This window comes from Trichechus manatus, unplaced genomic scaffold, assembly GCF_000243295.1.
Source record: "Trichechus manatus latirostris isolate Lorelei unplaced genomic scaffold, TriManLat1.0 scaffold00253, whole genome shotgun sequence".
Lineage (NCBI taxonomy): Eukaryota > Metazoa > Chordata > Mammalia > Sirenia > Trichechidae > Trichechus > Trichechus manatus.
In genome coordinates, this window is record NW_004444189.1 from 1,150,341 (window position 1) to 1,170,042 (window position 19,702).

A 19,702-nucleotide genomic window follows, 5' to 3' on the forward strand; every position below is an offset into this window, starting at 1 on the left:
GGCATTTAAAGAAAATCTGAATAAATAAAACATTTCAAAATATTGTTTTTTTATATTAAGTTCATAGGATTGTCAGTTAATATATGTGCTGTCAACTTTGTTTATTTAAAATTTACAATTCATAGTAGTCTTTAATTTTTATTAATATGCACTATTTTTAATTTAATGCTTGTTTGTTGCAAGACACTAAAATAAAACTTTTATAGCCATTAAAAAAAAAAAAAAAAAAAACCAGGCTCATCGAGTCAATTCCAACTGATAGCAACCCTACAGGGCAGAGTAGAACTGCCCCATAGGGTTTCCAAGGAGCAGCTGGTGGATTCGAACTGCTGACCTTTTGGTTGGCAGCCAAGCTCTTAACCACTATTCCACCAGGGCTCTGATATTTATGTTTTTTATTTAGAGCCATAGGAGTATATTTACCAAGAGATTCTTTTACGCCCTGGAAGAAATTAATGAATAAGGAATTTACTCCCACAGAGTTGATTTTCATTATAGGATAACGTCTCATGAGTTTCCTAATACTCATTTTTGAGAGTAATGGAACCTAAACTACATGCGTCTATATTTTCTCAAAAAGAGACTTTTCCTGAGGATGAAACAGCAGTATGTACTAACTTTTTGTTTTGCTAGTGTTGTGTTGTAAACATAACTAGAATCAAAGTATTGAAACACCTAGACACTGCCATCTGATTTGCCCCAGTGTGCTTAGCACTGGTCAGGGCTCTGTCAGGGTCTGTACCCTGGATTTAGTCCCTCAGCTAAATAAGTAAACAAATCAAAATCCAAAAGAGAGCAATGGAAGTGTTTTTACAGTGAGGAAGATGACGTATGGGGAAAGATTAAATAACTTGACATTAATGTTTAAATTAAAACTGTTTAGTTTGGGAAACCTAATGCTATACTGTAGATAAATGGCCTTCAAATATACAGTAAGCTCTTGAATATCATAAACCTGAGGGTAATGAGCTAGTGTGGATAATTAAAAAATGTGTCCCTCTAAAAATTGAAGTCATTTTATTTGAACTCTTTTTTTTTTTAAATCTTTAGGAGAAAAGTTTAAGGACATGGCAATATATGAGTAAAACAATCAGGATATCTAATGCAAACAAAGTATAATATTAATTATATAAAGAATAGGTTATAGGGAAATACATCAAAATGTTCATAATGAGTTTTTTATTTTTATTTTATTGTGCTTTAGGTGAAAGTTTACAGCGCAAATTAGTTTCTCGTTTAAAAACTTATACACAAATTGTTTTTGTGGCATTGGTTGCAATCCCCACAGTGTGTCAGCACTCTCCGCCTTTCTACCCCAGGTTCCCCGTGTCCATTCGTCCAGTTTTCCTGTCCTTTCCTGCCTTATCATCTTTGCTTTTGGGCAGGTGTTACCCATTTGGTCTTGTATAGTTGATTGAACTAAGAAGCACGTTCCTCACATGTGTTATTGTTGTTTTATAGGCCTGTCTAATCTTTGGCTGAAAGGTGGGCTTTGGGAGTGGCTTCAGTTCTGAGTAGGGTGTCGGGGGGCCATAGTCTTAGGGTTCCTTCAGTCTCTGTCAGGCCAGTAAGTCTGGTCTTTTTGTGTGGATTTGAATTTTGTTTTACATTTTTTTTCTGCTCTGTTTAGGTCCTCCACTGTAATCCCTGTCAGAGCAGTTGGTGGTGGTAGCCAGGCACCATCTAGTTCTTCTGGGCTCAGGCTGGTGGAGACTGTGGTTCATATGGTCCATTAGTCCTTTGGATTAATATTTTCCTTGTATCTTTGGTTTTATTCATTCTCCTTTGCTTTGGAGGGGTTGGGACCAGTAGATTTATCTTAGGTGTGGCTGCTTGCAAGCTTTCAACACCACAGATGCTACTCTCCAAAGTAGGATGTAGAATTTTCTGTATGAGTTACTTTATGCCAGTTGATCTAGATGTCCCCCAAGACGGTGGCCTCCAGCCCTCAACCCCAGTAACTTGGTACCTCAAGGTATTTGAATGTGTCTAGGAAGCGTCTGTGGCTTTGTCTTGGTCAAGCTGTGTTGACTTCCCCTATATGTGTGTTGTCTTTCCCTTTACCAAAGTTGATACTTGTCTACTATCTAGTTAGTAATTCCCCCTCTCCAACCCTCATCTGTCTCATAAACATAAAAGATTATTTTTTTTCCTACGTGTAAACCTTTTCTTGAGTTTTTATAGTAGTGATCTCATGCAATATTTGTCCTTTTGTGAATGACTTATTTCACTCAACGTAATGCCATCCAGATTCATCCATATTGTGAGATGTTTCATGGATTCATCATTGTTCTTTATTGTTGTGTAGTGTTCCATTGTGTGTATGTACCATAGTTTGTTTATCCATTCATCTGTTGATGGGCACTTAGGTTGTTTCCATCTTTTTGCTATTGTGAATAATGCTGCAGTAAACATGGGTAGGCATATGTCTATTCGTGTAACAACTCTTATTTCTCTAGTATATATTCCTAAGAATGGGATTGCTGGATCGTATGAAATTTGTATTTCTGACTTTTTAAAGAGGTGCCAAATCGTTGTCCACAGTGGTTTGAACTGGTTTTGATTGCCACAAAAAAACAATTTCACACATTTTCTGAGCAGAACTTCAAACCAGTTCATTCCAGTTTGAACCCCTGCTAAGAATTTACATTTCCACTCCAGATATACTGAATCAGAATCTATGGTTTAACAAGATCCCCGGTGATTCTTACATGTAATAAATTTTGAGAATCACTGCTCTACTAGTGGTTCTCAGAATTGGTCCCTAACCAGCAGCATTAACATTGCCTGGGAACTTGCTAGAAATGCAAATTCTCAGCAGTTTCAAACCCGACTGAACAGGCTCAAAGCCCTGTTTCTAAGATGAAAAAAAATACAATATAATTTGAATTATTTTAATTCACGGTCACCTTTCTGAAAATCAATTGCTATAATGTACTATCAGTGAATATACTGTTGTTATGAGGACTGTTTGCCGCCGTCCTAAATCGTTTGATCTACCGCTTTTTTGAGGTTTTTTGGTTTTTTTCCCTTTCTGGTTTTTCTCTTTTCTTTGTGGTTAGTTCTTATCTTGACCTACATGTTGCTGTTTATGAGGAGATAGCTCTTACTTACAGGTTTTTGTTTTTGCTTCAAATAAGAGAAGTTAGACACCAACTTATCAAAATAAACTAATTTGCAGAGAGAACAGAGAGAGAGGTAGTGACATGCTAAGTATGTTTGTCACCACTTCTTGAAGTTGAACAGCTAGGATATTGATAATTTTATATCTGCCAGAGTTCCAGTAAAATCAGATTTAGCTGTAGCCGTGGTAGGGCTAGGCTTCCATCTTACACAGATGCTAAGACATCTTCACAGACTAACTAGAGGAATCACATAATAATGAGAAATTTGTCATTGCCAAGAGAAGAGGTGGCTAGCTGCCCCTCCCCTGCCCCACACCTTCTCTTTGTAGATGGTGAGCACATTTTCTCTGCCTTACTGGTTAACCCATTGTGAAGGATTTGGGTATTGGCTCCTTTAAATAATGTTTTGTACTGTAAGTGTCAATAAAATGGATTTTTGTTGATATTACCTGGTTGCTTTTGTATGGGATTTTCCATGTTAGACAAAGGCTTTGTAGATTTAAGATATTTAGTTATTGGACAGAGAAAAGCCACCAAAAGTAAAGCTTTTTGCTTTATTGAAAAAAAAAGAACAACTTTTATTATTGAGAACTTCTAAATATTAAAAAGTAAGGTGTTTATCTTTAAATATTCTGAGTGGCTAGTTGATTGACTATTCCAGTTTCTGGAATGACCAGAGGCTAACTCACTGCTCTTATTTGTCACTTGGGGTTTTAGTCAGAGTTCATAGGATATGTTACGTGGTGTAATTACCAACTATTATATGCAGTACAGCTTAAAAGTGTGTTTTTTTTTTCCTTAACATTTCCTCTGTAAACAATTCAGTGTGAAAATAGATTATAGCTGAACTGTCTATATTTCATTTCAGTGGCTGCACAAAAGAATGACTATTAGTTCTAAGGAGAACGGAAGCAAGTGCTTATTTAGTTTTCCAGAAATGAGGATTATTTGATGTACTTGAAGAACTAGATTAGAAATGTGGACTCAAACATACTGATTTCACATTTGTAAATTAAAACAATTTTTTTAATGGAATGGAAAAACACCAGCTTATTTTAGAAGCATTATAAGCTTGCCTAAATGCCGTATTCAGCGCTCTGAGGTGGAACTTGGATCCTGTTAGGCAGGCTTTTTGTGGGCGGGAATAATGCACATTCCACCTGTCGGTGTACCTGTAGGTAAAGACAGTACACCACACCCTCTATTCTGAACCTTTTCCTCAGGGGAAACTGACTAGAATCCTTTGGCTCAGCATGAGAGACTGAATAGCTCAGTTCAGAAGAGCTTTTCCTTTTGAATTGAGTGAGGCAGCAAGAACGAGGGAAATAATGTTGCAACTGCATTTCTCAAGATTGCTATGCTACTATGGAGATTTAAAACTTGACTTTTCCTGCCGGGTTCTGCCTGGAAGGCTTAGTTATTAACACAGACATATATTTGATGTTGAAAGTTGTTTTATTGCCAAGCTAATTAGATATTTATGTTTTCGTTCTTCTGTTTTCTCAAGGATTTAATTATTCTAGTTGAAAAGGGGTTATTTTTGTTTGTTTAATTGTTTTTGGTTTTGTTTTTGTTTTTTAGTTTTGTTTTTGTATGAAGACTGATGGAGTGTTTTTAAATTTGTAGGGATATTTTTCTGGACTTTTCCCTCCCTTTTATTGTTCAGTTGTATGGATTAATTTCATAATATTTATTTGATAGTGCCAAAAAGAATTTTCATACTGGTATGAAAATTTTATCTGGATAAACTGAAAAGAACTTTTTAAATGTAGTGAACAACTGATAAAGCACATGAGGAAGATTGGCATCTGCATCTTCTAGAATGGATTCTTACAGTACTCATTTGGCAACTGTCAGACTCAGTGGCTCTTGGTTGGAAGAACAAGATGAAGACATTTATGAGGTTGAATCTCGCATCCCTTTACCAAATCCTTTTCCTCTCTGTGAACATTTGGATGAAAATAATTCAGTAATTGTTAATACTTCTATTTTTCATTTTATTCATAAAAGAAATGGGCACATATTAAAGCTTATTTCTAGAATTTCACTGCCTACTCCTCCTTATTCAGTAAGTATGAAAAAAATATTGATTTAGTTAAAAATCTGTGTATAACGAGAAGTGAAATTTTAACTGTCTTTAGGAAGGTTAAATGCAATAGCGGCTTGTTTGTTGTTGTTTGGCGTGTTGCTCTGCGTTCATCATGGATATATTGACGGACTACATTTGGTCTGGCAGCGTTTCATTTTGTTGTATGTAGGGTCACTATGAGTCAGAACCGACTTGTCAGCACTTAACAACAACAAATTTGGTCTAAGAGCCCCAGCTTGGCAGAATGAGATAATATTACAGTTCTTCAGTAGCAGGAAAGCTGTTTAAAAAGATCCTGCTTGCTTTTGCATTTTTATTATGCCCATCTTAAGTAAAAATGGAATGATTATATTTGAGAGAATAGGCATTGTGGTGCCTAAAACAGCGAAGTGACTTGTCAGTGAGCCAGTTAGGAAGTGTTTACAATTGATGACATATTGACTGTAGCACCAGACAAAAAAAAGATTGTTTTTAATCTGCCTACTAATCCTATGAGGAAGTACTCTTTTGAGCTTTTTTTGTGAAATGCATTTTATAAACATTGTTAAGAGTAAGCATTTAGCACAGAGGCTGCATATTTAGTATTTCAGGTTCAGCACTTAAAACATATGTTGTGAATGATTCACTACAAGTTACTCAGCACTTCTTAGGACTTTTCCTGGCTTTAACTATAATATACTAGTTAATATTTAGCAAGCCAGATGGTTTTCAGAAGTTAGTTTTATTGCCTCTCCTGCCAACTTTTATATTAAAGCAACAGAATATTTACTTAAGTTTACACACACTTAAAAAAAAAAATTTATTGTAGTAAAATATATTTAACTCAAAAATTCCCATTTTAACCATTTTTGAAAGTACAATTTAGTGACAGTTACTTCACTGTGTTGTTCAGCCATCGCTACTGTCTCTTTCCAGAAGTTTTTCATCATCTCAAACAGAAAGTCAGTATTTATACATACTTTTAATGTAATAGTAATAAATAGTTCCTTAAATATTTTTAAAATACCAAATCTAAAATTTTATATGCTTCAAAATAGTATACATATTGGGGATAAATCATACCGTAACTGAATGAGATTTTTTTAAGCATAAACTATTTGGATGAGCATTTGAAGGGGTCTCATATACCAATAAAATGTGGATCCCATCTGTTATAAATGAAATTAGTTTGCTAGATTTACCATGTTTGGTTGTTAAAACTTATTTATTTATTTATTTTTATAAACATGAAGTTATTACTGAATGGTTTTATGGTAAATATCATTTTAGTGCACTTTAAGGCTAGTTTAGAGCTTACCAAGAAGTAGTATATAGAAGAAAAGACTTACTTAATTTTCTTATCTAAAGCGCATATTTATTTTATTGGTTTGTATAGTAAATTTGAAAAAGAAAGAAAATTCATATCCTTTTTTGAGCGTAGTTTTGCACTCTTCTAGAAGTTTCATGTATTTATCAGGCAACAATTATATAATTTACAGAAAAAAATTACATATGTATATGTAGAAACAATTGATATATTTTTAAAATGTGGGTTATAGCTGTAAAAGCAGGGAAGTAGTGCTGTAGAAATTAGTTCATTACTTTATGGTCATGTTTCTTTATAATAAAAACTAATGCACATTAGTTATCCACATTTAAAGGAAAAATACTCTGCCAATCAAAGGTAAAAATATAAAATTTTATCCTTTTTGAGGTATCAACACGTTACAGATATTTTAGGAAATATTTTATGATTTAAAATTCACACTTAATTTTTTATTATGAATCTTAAATGTGCATTCATACTGTTTTCAATTAATAAAATGTGAATGATATTTAAAACATTAAAACAAGAATAATTGCATACTGAATATTTTGGAAATTGATTTAGAGTAACCATAAAGAATTTTAATAACTCTAAAATCCATTTGCTATGGTTAATACCATTCAGATGGGAAGAGCAGAGGTCTTTTGTTTAACAATAAGCTATTCTTAAATGTCATAATTTTATAATACATTACCGCTGTCTGACTATAAATTAGAAACCACTCTACATGTGATTCATATTTTAAGTTTCAAATACGATAATCTTTCTAATACACAAAACTTTATATATAAATTTTAAAATTCAGCATTACTATGAGCCTTTTGTTAATGTATATGGTCATTGCTTTTTAAAATTTGTTGAATAGTGTTAATGATTTAAGACTAAGTACTAGAAACATTTGAGCTCAAATTTTTCCCAAGTAGTAGTTTCAATAAAAACAGATAAGCAGGTACTGGCAGTCAGGAGCCCAGAAAACTAAGTTGGAATCAGTGCTTTTCTGCAGTTTCATAGAGCATATTCAGTAACAGTGATCTGGTTATCTTCTAATTGAGAGTTTTAGCCCCAAGTACGTACTTTGTCACCTTAGAACTTATTTAAGAATGAGGTAAGTATGTGTGCCAATAACAGTTTTTTAAGGAAACCGTGCTTGTGGTTAATGCCTTGTATTCTCAGATTTTGAAAAATAAACTGAATGTTCATATGGAGTCTTGTAGATGTTTCACAAATGGATAGAAATGTAATGCTTTTAGTTAAAACACATGGGTTATAAATGTAATTTCTTTTTATTTTGCTACTATGATTTTGTATCATTGATGCCATTGTATTAATCATATATTATTAGTCCCCCACAGTGTTGATACAGCAGCACACCATAGGAATCACGATCAATAGAATATTAAATACAAAGGAAACATAATTATCATAGAGCACACAGTTACATAAAATGCTTTAGCAAATACAAAAAAAGATCCTGTGCCTCATTAACTGTGTATCTTCCTTTATTTGATAGAATGCGGATCTAGTGATTTAAAGCAGTTTATTTCCAAAAGAAGCCTATTCTTTTGTTCAGTAAAACCAGAATGCACCTCTTATGGAACGTTGTACACAGCTAATCTACTTTTTTCTATAATTTATTCTATTACTAATGTTAGCATGCACTAGAAATATTTAAATGGCTGCAATTCAAGAATCTTTATTTTTTTTTTTAAATCCTTTTTATTTAGCTTTAATGGAGAATGACACTGGATTCCCAATGATTTAATTGTCTTCCTTCATGTGTACTTCCTCTCCTTGTTTAGCTCGAACATGCAAAAGTTACACAGACAGAGTTGATGCGTGAGTCGTTTAGACAGAAACAAGAAGTGACAGAGTCCCTCAGGTGCCAAGAAGAATTGCGAGAGCGCCTTCACGAGGAGTCTAGGGCCAGGGAACAGCTGGCTGTGGAGCTCAGTAAGGCTGAGGGTAAGCACCTTGCTGTTGGCAACTGAGACTGGAAAAATTTCAAATCTGAAAATAGAGATTTTGATACACAGCCAGGTTTGGAAACCACCGATCTAATTTAAAGTAACCACTGAAGAGTAGTTGTAGTTTATCTTCAGAGTTCCTCCAAGTAATTTCTAAAACTATATATTTTTTAAATTATAAAAAAAATTAATAGAATTACATAAAATAGTAAAAATTTTAGAAAATATAGAAATGAATAATGATGAGTTTTTATCATAATCCCATCATCCTGAAACAACTCTTATGATTTAAAGATATGGAAACTGAAGCTAAGAGATGTTAATAAATAAATTGTTCAAGCTAACCATTAAGTTGTGAAGCCAGGATTTAAACCTCTAAAGCCCCATGCACTTTTTATTTTACCATGCTGTTGTGGGGTATTGTTCTTCTAGAATTACTTAAAATATCAGCCTTCTCTAGTATATTTAAAATGTGATTCAGTTCACAAGCATCTGATATATATTCAGCTTTCCAGGAACCTATCTATTTATATCTATTTAATATAAAATGAGTTACACTTACATGATAATGATACTTTAGCATAGCAAAGTAATACAGAGTTCAGAGAAATTTCATACTTGGTCACAATGGTTAACAAGAAAAAGGCTGCATGGAACGTACCATATTAAAAGTTAGTAGTTACTTGTTAGTGGCCTTGTAAGGTACAGTAGATAGTCTTCATCCAACTGGAGCAACAACAGAAAAGAAGCTAAGGAACCAACGGAAATGTGTTTCACAAAAAGGTACCTCATAAAGCAGTACCTATGAGACCCGAAGAAACCTAAATGATGCCCGGCCAACACTTAGTTGATCAAAGATTTTAATTGAATCGTGATCAAGAGGGGAGAGATGTCATAGAGAAAAATTAATAACAGACATCTTACTTTGATTTTAAGGGTTTTTTTCTTACCCACAAAACCACATATTAACCAGAAAAATTCCTGACCCAAAATTAATCCTGCTAGTGGCTTTTTTCACCCAAAGTTGCTAATCCTTACTTTCCTTTTGGGAGCCAAGCTTACTTAATTTAAATTTCAAAAGGTATTATGGCTGCAGATGGGTGGAGGGCCAAAGATCACCTTGTGACCTGTTATCAGTTGATCACAGTAAAAGGGGAGGGCAGGGTTCAATCAATCATGTTAAGATTAGTAAATGGTTGATCTTTTATTCTTCTCCCTCCTCTTCTCTATATAAGCTTCATTATAACCAACTTACTCCAAGCATTTGCCTTTTTTTTTTTTTTTTTTGGAATCTGAATGGTCTCCATATAAGCATATAGAATAACTGCTCAAAATAAACCTTATGTTTCAATAAAAAGAAAGTTAGTAGTTACTGCTATCATCAGCAGTAAATTTATTCAAGAATTGTAATAGGTTGAAATGATTTAAAGTTTTGCTAAGAGTACACCTGTTATTGATTATATTAAAATCTAATGGTAAAATGTGACATGAGTTATAATCCAATTCCCTGTTTATTTTATAGGTGTCATTGATGGCTATGCAGATGAAAGAACGTTTTTTGAAAGGCAAATTCAGGAAAAATCTGATATAATAGATCGTCTTGAGCAGGAGTTGTTATGTGAAGGTAATAGATTACAAGAATTGGAAGCAGAGAGACAGCAAATCCAAGAAGAAAGAGAATTACTGTCCAGACAGAAGGAGGCTATGAAAGCAGAGGCAGGCCCTGTTGAACAACGTATGTACTTTTCAGACTTTATATGAAACATTGTTCTAATTTTATTTATATTCTTTAAAAGTTCAAACTGGCTTTTTTTTTTCCTTTTTCAGTGCCATTTTCATGTGTTTTATATAAGGACTTCAAAAATTGTAAGAAAATTAACTTCTAGGTAAATGTCTTATTAGCTAACGATGTGGATCAGGATTCCCTCCCCTCAGCCTCCCCCACTCTGCCCCTCCCCACCTTTAGCACATGTTAACAGGAAAAGGTCATTCTTCATTTATCCCCAAGCTTCTGCCTTAAGAGAAAGCTGCAAATAATGAGGCAGGATATTTTGAAAATTATGTAAACTTTGGTTCTTTTAATAGCAGAGAGGCAGCAAAAATTATACTTAGATTAAATAACTAAGAGCGCTGACCTGACATGAGTAGTGAGCAGGTGAAGGTGGACTTCGACCTGCAAGTAGAAGAGATTGAAAAGGCTGCTAGAAGTCGTTAAGTATTTAAATTTATAAATTTCCCTTAATTTTTCTTTAAATGAGAAATTAGGTAACATCTTGAAGTTTGTTTAGAGGTAAAAAAATAAATATCAGTCTTTGCAATGATGGAACTTTCATTTTTTGTGTGTCCTCAGTTTTATACTACATAATACAGTTGAAATTATAGATGTGTAGCTTCACTAATTTCACTTTATCAGTTTAGAAATATAGTATTTTTGAAATATTGTAAAGTTCTTTCTGGTTACATTAGTTCAGTGTAGGTTTAGGGTTGGCATTTTTAATGTGGAGAGTATACATGTGATAAATGTAAATATTCACGAAGTATTAGAACTTCTCAAAATGTTACCAGTGATAATAATCAACTTCACCTTTTGCTTCTAATTCTTTTTTTGTGTATTATCCTATTTTAGGAAGTAGAAGGCATATAAATTATCATGTTTTTGTTTTCTTTTTTGTTTTCTTTTTACTTTTCCTGTTCTCTTAGGACTAGTAGATGCTGCAGTCGATGCAGCACCTGGAGCAGGTGTGTTTATGCAATTGCATGGCCAATCTTTGCGTGGTAGACTCACATCTCAAAAAGTTGGGTGACCCTTAAATTTTCAGCCAACTAACATGTCTTTCATTTTGCAATTCTGATGTGTGTTTCCTACTTACAGTTTTTCTCTTTAACAAAAACTTCTTCCAATAAAAATGCACATTTTTACTTGAAATTAATATCTTAGATTCATAGTGACCATCATCTTATATCTATTTTTGCACAGAGCTTAAGACTATTTCAATTTTTTAAAAAATATGTTGTTTTATTAAAACTTTTTTTCATTAACAAATAGATTAAACTCTTGCAACCTATGACTTTCCAAATGCTCTTTCTAAATCAGGAAGTATATAAGATGATGGTATCAAATGGATCAGTGAAATCTGGTAAAAGGCTTTCTGGGTGATTTTATTTTAACCTCTAATATCTGTATTGTTTTAAAAGGAAAGCTGTTTTCTGTAGAAAACAGTTCTATATCCTATAGAACTATACTGGTTCTGAGTGCAGTTAGTACGAAGACTCTTGGAACATGTTCCTTTCATCTTCACTAGAAAATTGTTTTACTTTTGCTATGTGTACTTATTATTAATAGCTAACACTTTTATAGTGGTTACCACATCCTAAGAAATATTTTTTACATATATTAACTCCTTTGATCATACAGTAACTGTAAGAGATCAGTACTATTATCACATATAAGGAAACTGAAGGATAGCATGTTAAGTGTCACATTGGAGATAAATGGCAGAGCTACTAGGATTTGAACCCATAGTCTCTGCTCATAAGCACTATACCACATTGTCTCATACTTGTCAGTTTTCCTTTGAACATGCATGTAAGCATGCAAGAGCAACTCAGGAATATGGATCTAGTAAGGAATAAGACTAACCGGAAACTCTGACTGCAATTGTGTTTCTGTTTCCATGATTCTTAATGGCCTTGGTTAAAGATTTACAGTATTTGATCTTTTATGTGTATTGTGTATGCACATAAAAGTGACTTTATGGGTTTGGAATGAATTGATTTTTGCTCTAGGTAAAGAAAATGGTAAGTTTTTCTTATTCTTGAACTTAAATTAGATTTTGTCCTTTTCTTCATAGTAAAAATGGATTTATTTGTCATTTGCTATGCTGTTTTCACAAAAATATTCTTCTTAGTGACAGGACATAATTCTATTCTGTTAATTCTTTATAATTTTATTGTTACTAGCTTGTTTACTTATATATAAATATGTTAAAATATATGATATTTTCATAAGTGAATATTTACCTTATGTGTGTTTGAATTAAAACCCAGATCTTTTATCTCATGAAGAAAAAAATTGAACACTTACAGGTGATTTCACTATCATAATGTCATTAATCGTGATTTAACTTAGTATACTTTTACGTTTGTAAACAGAATTACTACAGGAAACAGAAAAGCTAATGAAGGAAAAACTAGAAGTACAGTGTCAAGCTGAAAAAGTACGTGATGACCTTCAAAAACAAGTGAAAGCACTAGAAATAGATGTCGAGGAACAAGTCAGTAGGTTTATAGAGCTGGAACAAGAAAAAAATGCTGAGTTAATGGACTTAAGACAGCAAAACCAAGCACTGGAAAAACAGTTAGAAAAAATGAGAAAATTTTTAGATGTAAGTATTCCTAATTTACGGATGGATTATCTCAGTGGAATGCTACTTGCTATTTATTACTGTAGGTTTGTGAATTTTAAATTATGAAGAGACTCGTGACTGCTAATGTTTTCACTTATATGTATATTTTACCAATCAATTGACAAGTGCTATTCCAGTAAAAAATTCCGATTATTTTTGTTGTACAACTTTTAGAATTCAAAGCCATACAGCCAAATTATGAATAAACCCTTCCAATTAGCCTTTCCAAATTCAGAGTTTAAGAAGCTCATTGTACTCTTTATTTTAACCAGTATTCAAAACAAGCACTGCTCCTCAGAGCTAATTGGCCAGTGCTGCTTTACCCTGAGAAGATGCATACACGGGGTGTCAGTGGACCCTTGGAAACAGGATGGAAATAGTTGTTATGCTGTCATTACTCCCTTCCAAAAAAAGATTTAATCTCCAATTTCACACAGATTTGCTTTTTAGAGTTTTATTTAAGCCTGATGTTCTCTTCACAGATCAGAAAATGAGATCCTTACATTTTACAATTTTAGATATAAAACTTAGATTAGGATGAAAGAAATTAGTTTATCAAACAGCTTGTTTTACATATTTGATTAAGTTAACAGGGGAATTTCTCCTTTGTTCCAAAAATTTAAGTACATTTTAAGGAGAATACTTTTTTCATTCTGTATTGCACATTATTTGCATGAAGAGGAACTGTTGTGCTTCAGAGTATACTTAAATGCTTCCATTTTTGTTTAAGAGCCAAAAATAGACTATGTACCATGAAAGAATGTTATCTTTCTAAACCTTAATGGTTTGGACTATTCTGTCAGAGATCCTTTGCCTTCAAACAAAACTACACCTATAATTAAAGGGAAGTATGGGAAAAATAGCTTCAGTAAATATTGTTTCTTCAGTTACTATTATTATTTTTAAATTTTAGGAGCAAGCCATTGATCGAGAACATGAGAGAGATGTATTCCAACAGGAAATACAGAAACTAGAACAGCAGCTTAAGGTTGTACCTCGGTTCCAGCCTATCAGTGAACACCAAACTAAAGAGGTAAGAACTTTGTTGAGATTGCTTATAGTAATTTGTATCTTGGATATAAAATAAGATACATATAATGAAAAAATTAAAAATGAATTCTTTCTATTATATATAAATCTTAAAATCAGAAAATTAAATATTACTTCAACATGAGAAGGTCCTTGAAACCCTAAAAATAAATATTTGTAGTGAAATTTGGACTACACTCTATTGAATCATTCCCATCTGTATAACATGTTCTAGTACTACCCAATTAAATAGACTTTTCTATTTCTGTTCCCAACAAAACTGGTTGAAAGAGTTGCCTATATTAACTGTCTTTACTTCCCCATCTCCCATTCTCTTCTCAGCCCACTCCCGTGAAATTTCCAGGCTGTTTATGTTAATGGAGTTCATACCTCCACTTCATTGAAACTGGTCTTGTAGAGGTTACCCACAATCTCATGACTGTATCTAAGAATCATCTCTCTGTCGTCATCTCACTTGACTTTTCAGAGGTGTTACAGCCACCTTCTTGAAAAACACTTCCTTCTCTTGGCTTCTGTGTCATCCTGAGTCACTGTCTCCTCTCTCTAGTCTTTGTTTTTCTATCCAAAGTCTAAATAATGGAGTGCTCCAAGAATTAGTCTTGGGCCCCCCTTTTCTTCTGTATCAATATTCTCTTCCTAGGTGATTACCCATAAATGATTCTACATTTGTATTCCAGCTCTGACATCATTGTTGAGCTCCAGACTTGAATATTCAACTGCCTATTCTACGTATAAGGAGCCCTGGTGGCACAGTGGTTAAGCATTTGGCTGCCAACCAAAAGGTCGGCAGTTCAAATCCACCAGGTGCTCCTTAGGAACCCCATGGGGCAGTTCTACTCTGTCCTATAGGGTTGCTATTAGTCGGACTCAACTCGACGGCAGTAGGTTTTTTTTGGTTTAGTGGCAGAATGGTTAAGTGCTCAGCTGCTAACCAGAAGGTTGGTGATTCCAACCCACCAGCCACTTCGTGGAAAAAAGATGTAGCAGTCTGCTTCCATAAAGAGTATAGCCTTGGAAACCCTATGAGACAGTTCTACCCTGTCCTATAGGGTCACCGTGAGTCAAAATCGACTCGATGGCAATGGGTTTGGTTTGGTTTGGTTTGGACTCTACGTATCTACTTAGAGTTCTCAAAATTAACATGTCCAAAGGAGAGATCTTGATTCCTGACTGCTCTCCAGCAAAGAAAGACAAGAGTAAAACATGTTTCTTTTTCAGCCAAGTATGCCTTTCTTGTTGCTAAAACCTGGAATTCATCCTTGATTCCACTCTTTTCCTCATCCTGCACTTCTAACCCATTGGTGAGTCTGGTTGCGCTGTGTCTTGCTTTCCGTCTTCAATCATCTCTTTAAATCCTAGCCATCATCATTGCTTGCATGGACCATTGTGGTAACCTCCTAACCATTTCTCCCTGCTTCTACTTTTTTCACTTCATCTGTCCGTTTTCCTTATAAAATATAGAAACATAGCCAGAACTCCATATTTATCAAGTTAATTCTATATGAATGAGGGAAGATTCCATTTATGTAGGTAACTTGTCATGGTGATAAAGAGATTATGCTTGGAGTAAGACAATGCCGGTTTGAATCATGGCTTTGCCATTTATTAGATGAGTGACAGTGGCTAAGTCAGCCTCTCTAAATCTGTTTACTCATTTCTGAAATAAAGATGGTAATAGCACCTACCTGATAGGCATATTGACCTGGTACATAGTGAACACTTAATAAATGGTAACTATTTTATTTCTGAAACGAAAATAAAAATTTTTGTGTACATAATTTCTGTGTAGTTTACTGTATTTCATTTCTCTTAAAATAATTCTAAAGAAGTATAAAATGCCTCTGTGACTCACTGCAGTAAAATATTGTGTTACCTACATCCTTTTTGAATAGAAATAATCCGACATAGAATACTCTTATCTACTAGAGCAATAGAGAAGTTCTCAACACACAGAGTTTGTAATTGTTGGCCTTATTCCTAACAAACATGTTTTCAGTTTTTCAAAACGAGTGTGAAACTCAACAGAATATTTAAACTCTAGACGTTAGGACAGGTATCTCCTATTATATAGTATTCTTACATTTGAAAGATTTGACCTGCCTCATTCGTTAAACAGAAGCTAACAAGGATGTGTACGTTTGGTTTTTCTCCAGGAACATTGTGATCCGTTTGTTCTCTGCTTACATTGCCAGATCTGATTCGCCAGCTTCTGGTTTCTCTAGGTCAAAAACATCTATTATAGTATATTGTGCTATTTTGCTGTGCCTGCTTTGTTGCCTTTTCTTTTGAGCTTACTCCAAATCTTAGTCCACCCATTATGGTTAAAGTTTCTCCTCAGTGGTTTTATTGCTGTCATCTTTGAACCTATAAGTTGTGGAGGAATAATTGTCATTTTAAATAATTTTCGCAAAGTATCTCACTGAAATAAGAATTCCTTACAATCACATTTCTTTTTTTGCTAAGGGTTTTCTCCTAATTTAATCATAACTAATTTCATAAGCCATTTTATTAATCCTTTCTGCATTCTGTCATCACAGAGCCACTGATTTCAAGGGACTAGCATATCAGAATCACTTAGGGAAAGTCTTTCAAGCTGTACCTAGTCCCTCAACCACTCCTGGATTCTTATCTCTGTTTTAGGCTGAAGGAATATATAGGTTGACTGTATCAAATATCTACTCCCACTCTTGCAGCATTCAAAGCCATTATACTGTTGTATGTATTGGCTATAATCATTTGTGGAATAAAAAGTAAAATCAGTGAAAGATTTTCTAGGTAATTTATCTCACATAAGAGGGTAAGTCAGCACTCTGCAAATTTGTCATTTCTGTTAGGTCTTAGTGTAATTACACCATTAAAGCTTGTAATTAAACATTATTCAGAAATACAATTTATTTTCTCCTAGCTGGAGAAAGCCTTAGGCTTAAGAGAAAGAATTTCTTTAAAAAGGTTAAATGAAAACAATTTCTTTTTTTTTTACTAGTGCTACTTAGTTTTATTAATCCAGAAAATTTAACATTCAGTTGGGACAAATAAGTTGCTGTATGCCTACCAAAAATATAATTAACATAGCATTTAAAAATTTCTTTTAGTAATATTTTATTGTGTTTTAGGTGGAAGTTTACACAGCAAATTAGGTTCCCCTTAACAACTTCTATACAAATTATTCCATGCCATTGGTTACAATTTTTACAATGTGTCAGTAGTCTCGTTATTTCCATTCTGTTTGTTCTGTTTCCATTGATCTAGCTTCCCTTCCCCTCCTTGCATTCTCACCTTTGTTTCTGGGTAAATGTTGACTATTTGGTCTTACATATTTTATTGTGTAAGGAAGCACATTACTCACGGGTGATACTGTTTTTTTTATTTTTTAGTGTTGTCACATTGTATTTTATTTTTTAATACACTTTATTTTTTAGAGCTGTTTTAAGTGTTCAGAAAAATTGTGCAGAGAGTTCCCGTATGCCCCTTGCCCAAAGTTTCTCTATTATTCATATCTTGCACTAATGTGGTACATCTGTTACATTGATGAACTGATATTGATATATTGTTATTAACCAATCATGTCACTTCTTTCAGAGTCTGTTGGTGACTGGTCTCTGTGCATCTGTTATTCAGTGATATTGTTCGTTTTATAAGCCAATCTGTTATTTGACTGAAAGGTGACGTGCAGAAATGACTTCAGTTCCACATTAAAAGGTTATCGTAGGGAGATAGTCTCAGGTGTTCCTCTAGTCTCTATCTGTCCAGTAGGCCTGGCATTTTTAAAGAATTTGCATTTCTTTCTACATTTTTCTTCCAGTATATCTGGGATTTTCTATTGTGTCCCTGGTCAGAATGGTCAGTAGTGGTAGCCAGGCACCATCTAGTTCTTCTGGTCTCAGGTTAGAAGAGGTTATGGTTTATGTGGGCTATTAGTCCCATGGATTGACTTCTTCTTTGAGCTTTTGATTTCCTTCATTCTCTTTTGCTTCGTACCAATAGTTGTATCTTAGATGGCTACTCACAAGCTTTTAAGACCCCAGATGCTACTCACCTAACTAGGATGTAGAACATTATCTTTTGTGAACTATGTTATGCCAATTGACTATGCTGAGACTATGGTCCCAAGTCTGTTAACCCAGTAAGTGCATCCTGAAATTTGTTTAGATATGTCTAGGAAGGCTCCGTAACTGTGCCGCCTATGTGGTTTGTTATGTATGTGGATATATATATGCAGCACATACAAACGTGTATGTGCATATGCCTCCAGATACACCTATACATGCAAGTGCATTTACTCGAATATGCCTTTCTATACACATGTATGTATCCATATCTACCTATGTAGCCATACACGTTTTTTGGTTGTTTTTACTGTTGTTGAAAAACTGTATGTTATAGCATTTACCGAAATTGACCCTTTTTCTCATGTACTTCTTGGTGTCTTTATTTACCTCGGTCAGGTTGTGCTGACTTCACTAATATTTGGTCTTGCCTTTCCCATCACTGGAAGTAAAAAGTGTTTACTATCTAGAAAGTAGTTCCCCCTCCTCGCTCCTATCCCTAGTAACCATGAAAGAACTTTGCTTTCTGTGTGTCTATTCTTGACTTTTTATAATAGTGGGACCATACAATATTTGTCTTTTAGTGATTGACTTATTTCACTCAGCATAATGCCCTCCAAATTTCATCCATGTTATGTTTCGAGGGACTCCTCATTCTTTATGGTTGAGTAATATTCCATTGTATGTCTGTACCACAATTTATTTATCTATTCACTTGTTGATGGGCTTAGGTTGTTTCCATGTTTTTGCTATTGTGACTAATGCTGCAGTGACCATAGGTGTGCATGTGTCTATTCGTGTCACTGCTTTTATATCTCTAGGATATATACCTAGGAGTAGGATTGCTGGATTATAAGATATTTCTATTTCTGTCTTTTTGGGGAAGTGCCATACTGTTTTCCATAGTGGTTGTACCATTTTACAATCCCACCAGCAGTGTATAAGTTCCAATCCCCCTACACCCTCACCAGCGTTTGTTGTTTTCTGTTTTTTTGATCAGTGCCAATTTTGCAGGGGTGAGATGGTATCTCATGGTAGTTTTGGTTTGCATATCTCTAATGGCTAATGATCAAGAGCATCTTTTCATGTATTTGTTGGCTGCCTGACTGTCCTCTTTGATGATGTGTCTGTTCATATCCTTTGCCCACTTTTTGATTGGATTGTTTGTCTATTTGTTGTTGAGTTGTTGAAGTTTTCTATATATTTTAGAGATTAGACCCTTATCAGACATGTCTTTGCCAAAGATTTTTTCCCAGTATTTGGGTTCTCTTTTTACTCTCTTGGTGTAAAGTCTTTTGAAGAGCATAAGTATTTAATTTTTAGGAGGTCCAAGTTATCTAATGTATCTTCTGTTTGTGAATTTTTAGTTTTGTTTGATAGGCTACTTATGCTGAAGATTAGGTCCCCTAGTTTTGACCCTGTGTTGTCTTCCAGGAACTTTATAGTTTTAGCTTTAACATTTAGGTCTTTGAACCATTTTGAGTTAGTTTTTGTACATAATGTGAGGTATGGCTCCTGATTCATTTTTCTGCATATGGATATCCACTTTTGCCTCCACCGTTTGTTAAAGAAGACTGTTTCTTCCCCATTAAATGGACTTTGACCTTTTGTTGAAGATCCAAAAAAAAAAAAAAACGAAACCCGTTACCATCGAGTTGATTCCAACTCATAGCGACCCTATAGGACAGACTAGAACTGCCCCATAGAGTTTCCAAG

The 19,702-nt window shown here is 34.1% G+C and overlaps 1 protein-coding gene across 5 annotated transcripts in view; it reads left to right on the forward strand.

Annotated features, from left to right (window-relative positions):
* AKAP9 (A-kinase anchoring protein 9) overlaps positions 1–19,702 on the forward strand; it is a 136,916-nt gene that overhangs the window by 79,545 nt on the left and 37,669 nt on the right. For all 5 annotated transcript variants that reach the window (XM_023724639.1, XM_023724643.1, XM_023724641.1 and 2 more), the window contains 4 exons: positions 8,320–8,482; positions 10,007–10,219; positions 12,637–12,869; positions 13,804–13,923. In XM_023724639.1, coding sequence (XP_023580407.1) covers positions 8,320–8,482; positions 10,007–10,219; positions 12,637–12,869; positions 13,804–13,923 — 729 coding nt within the window. The remainder of the gene's footprint in view (positions 1–8,319; positions 8,483–10,006; positions 10,220–12,636; positions 12,870–13,803; positions 13,924–19,702) is intronic.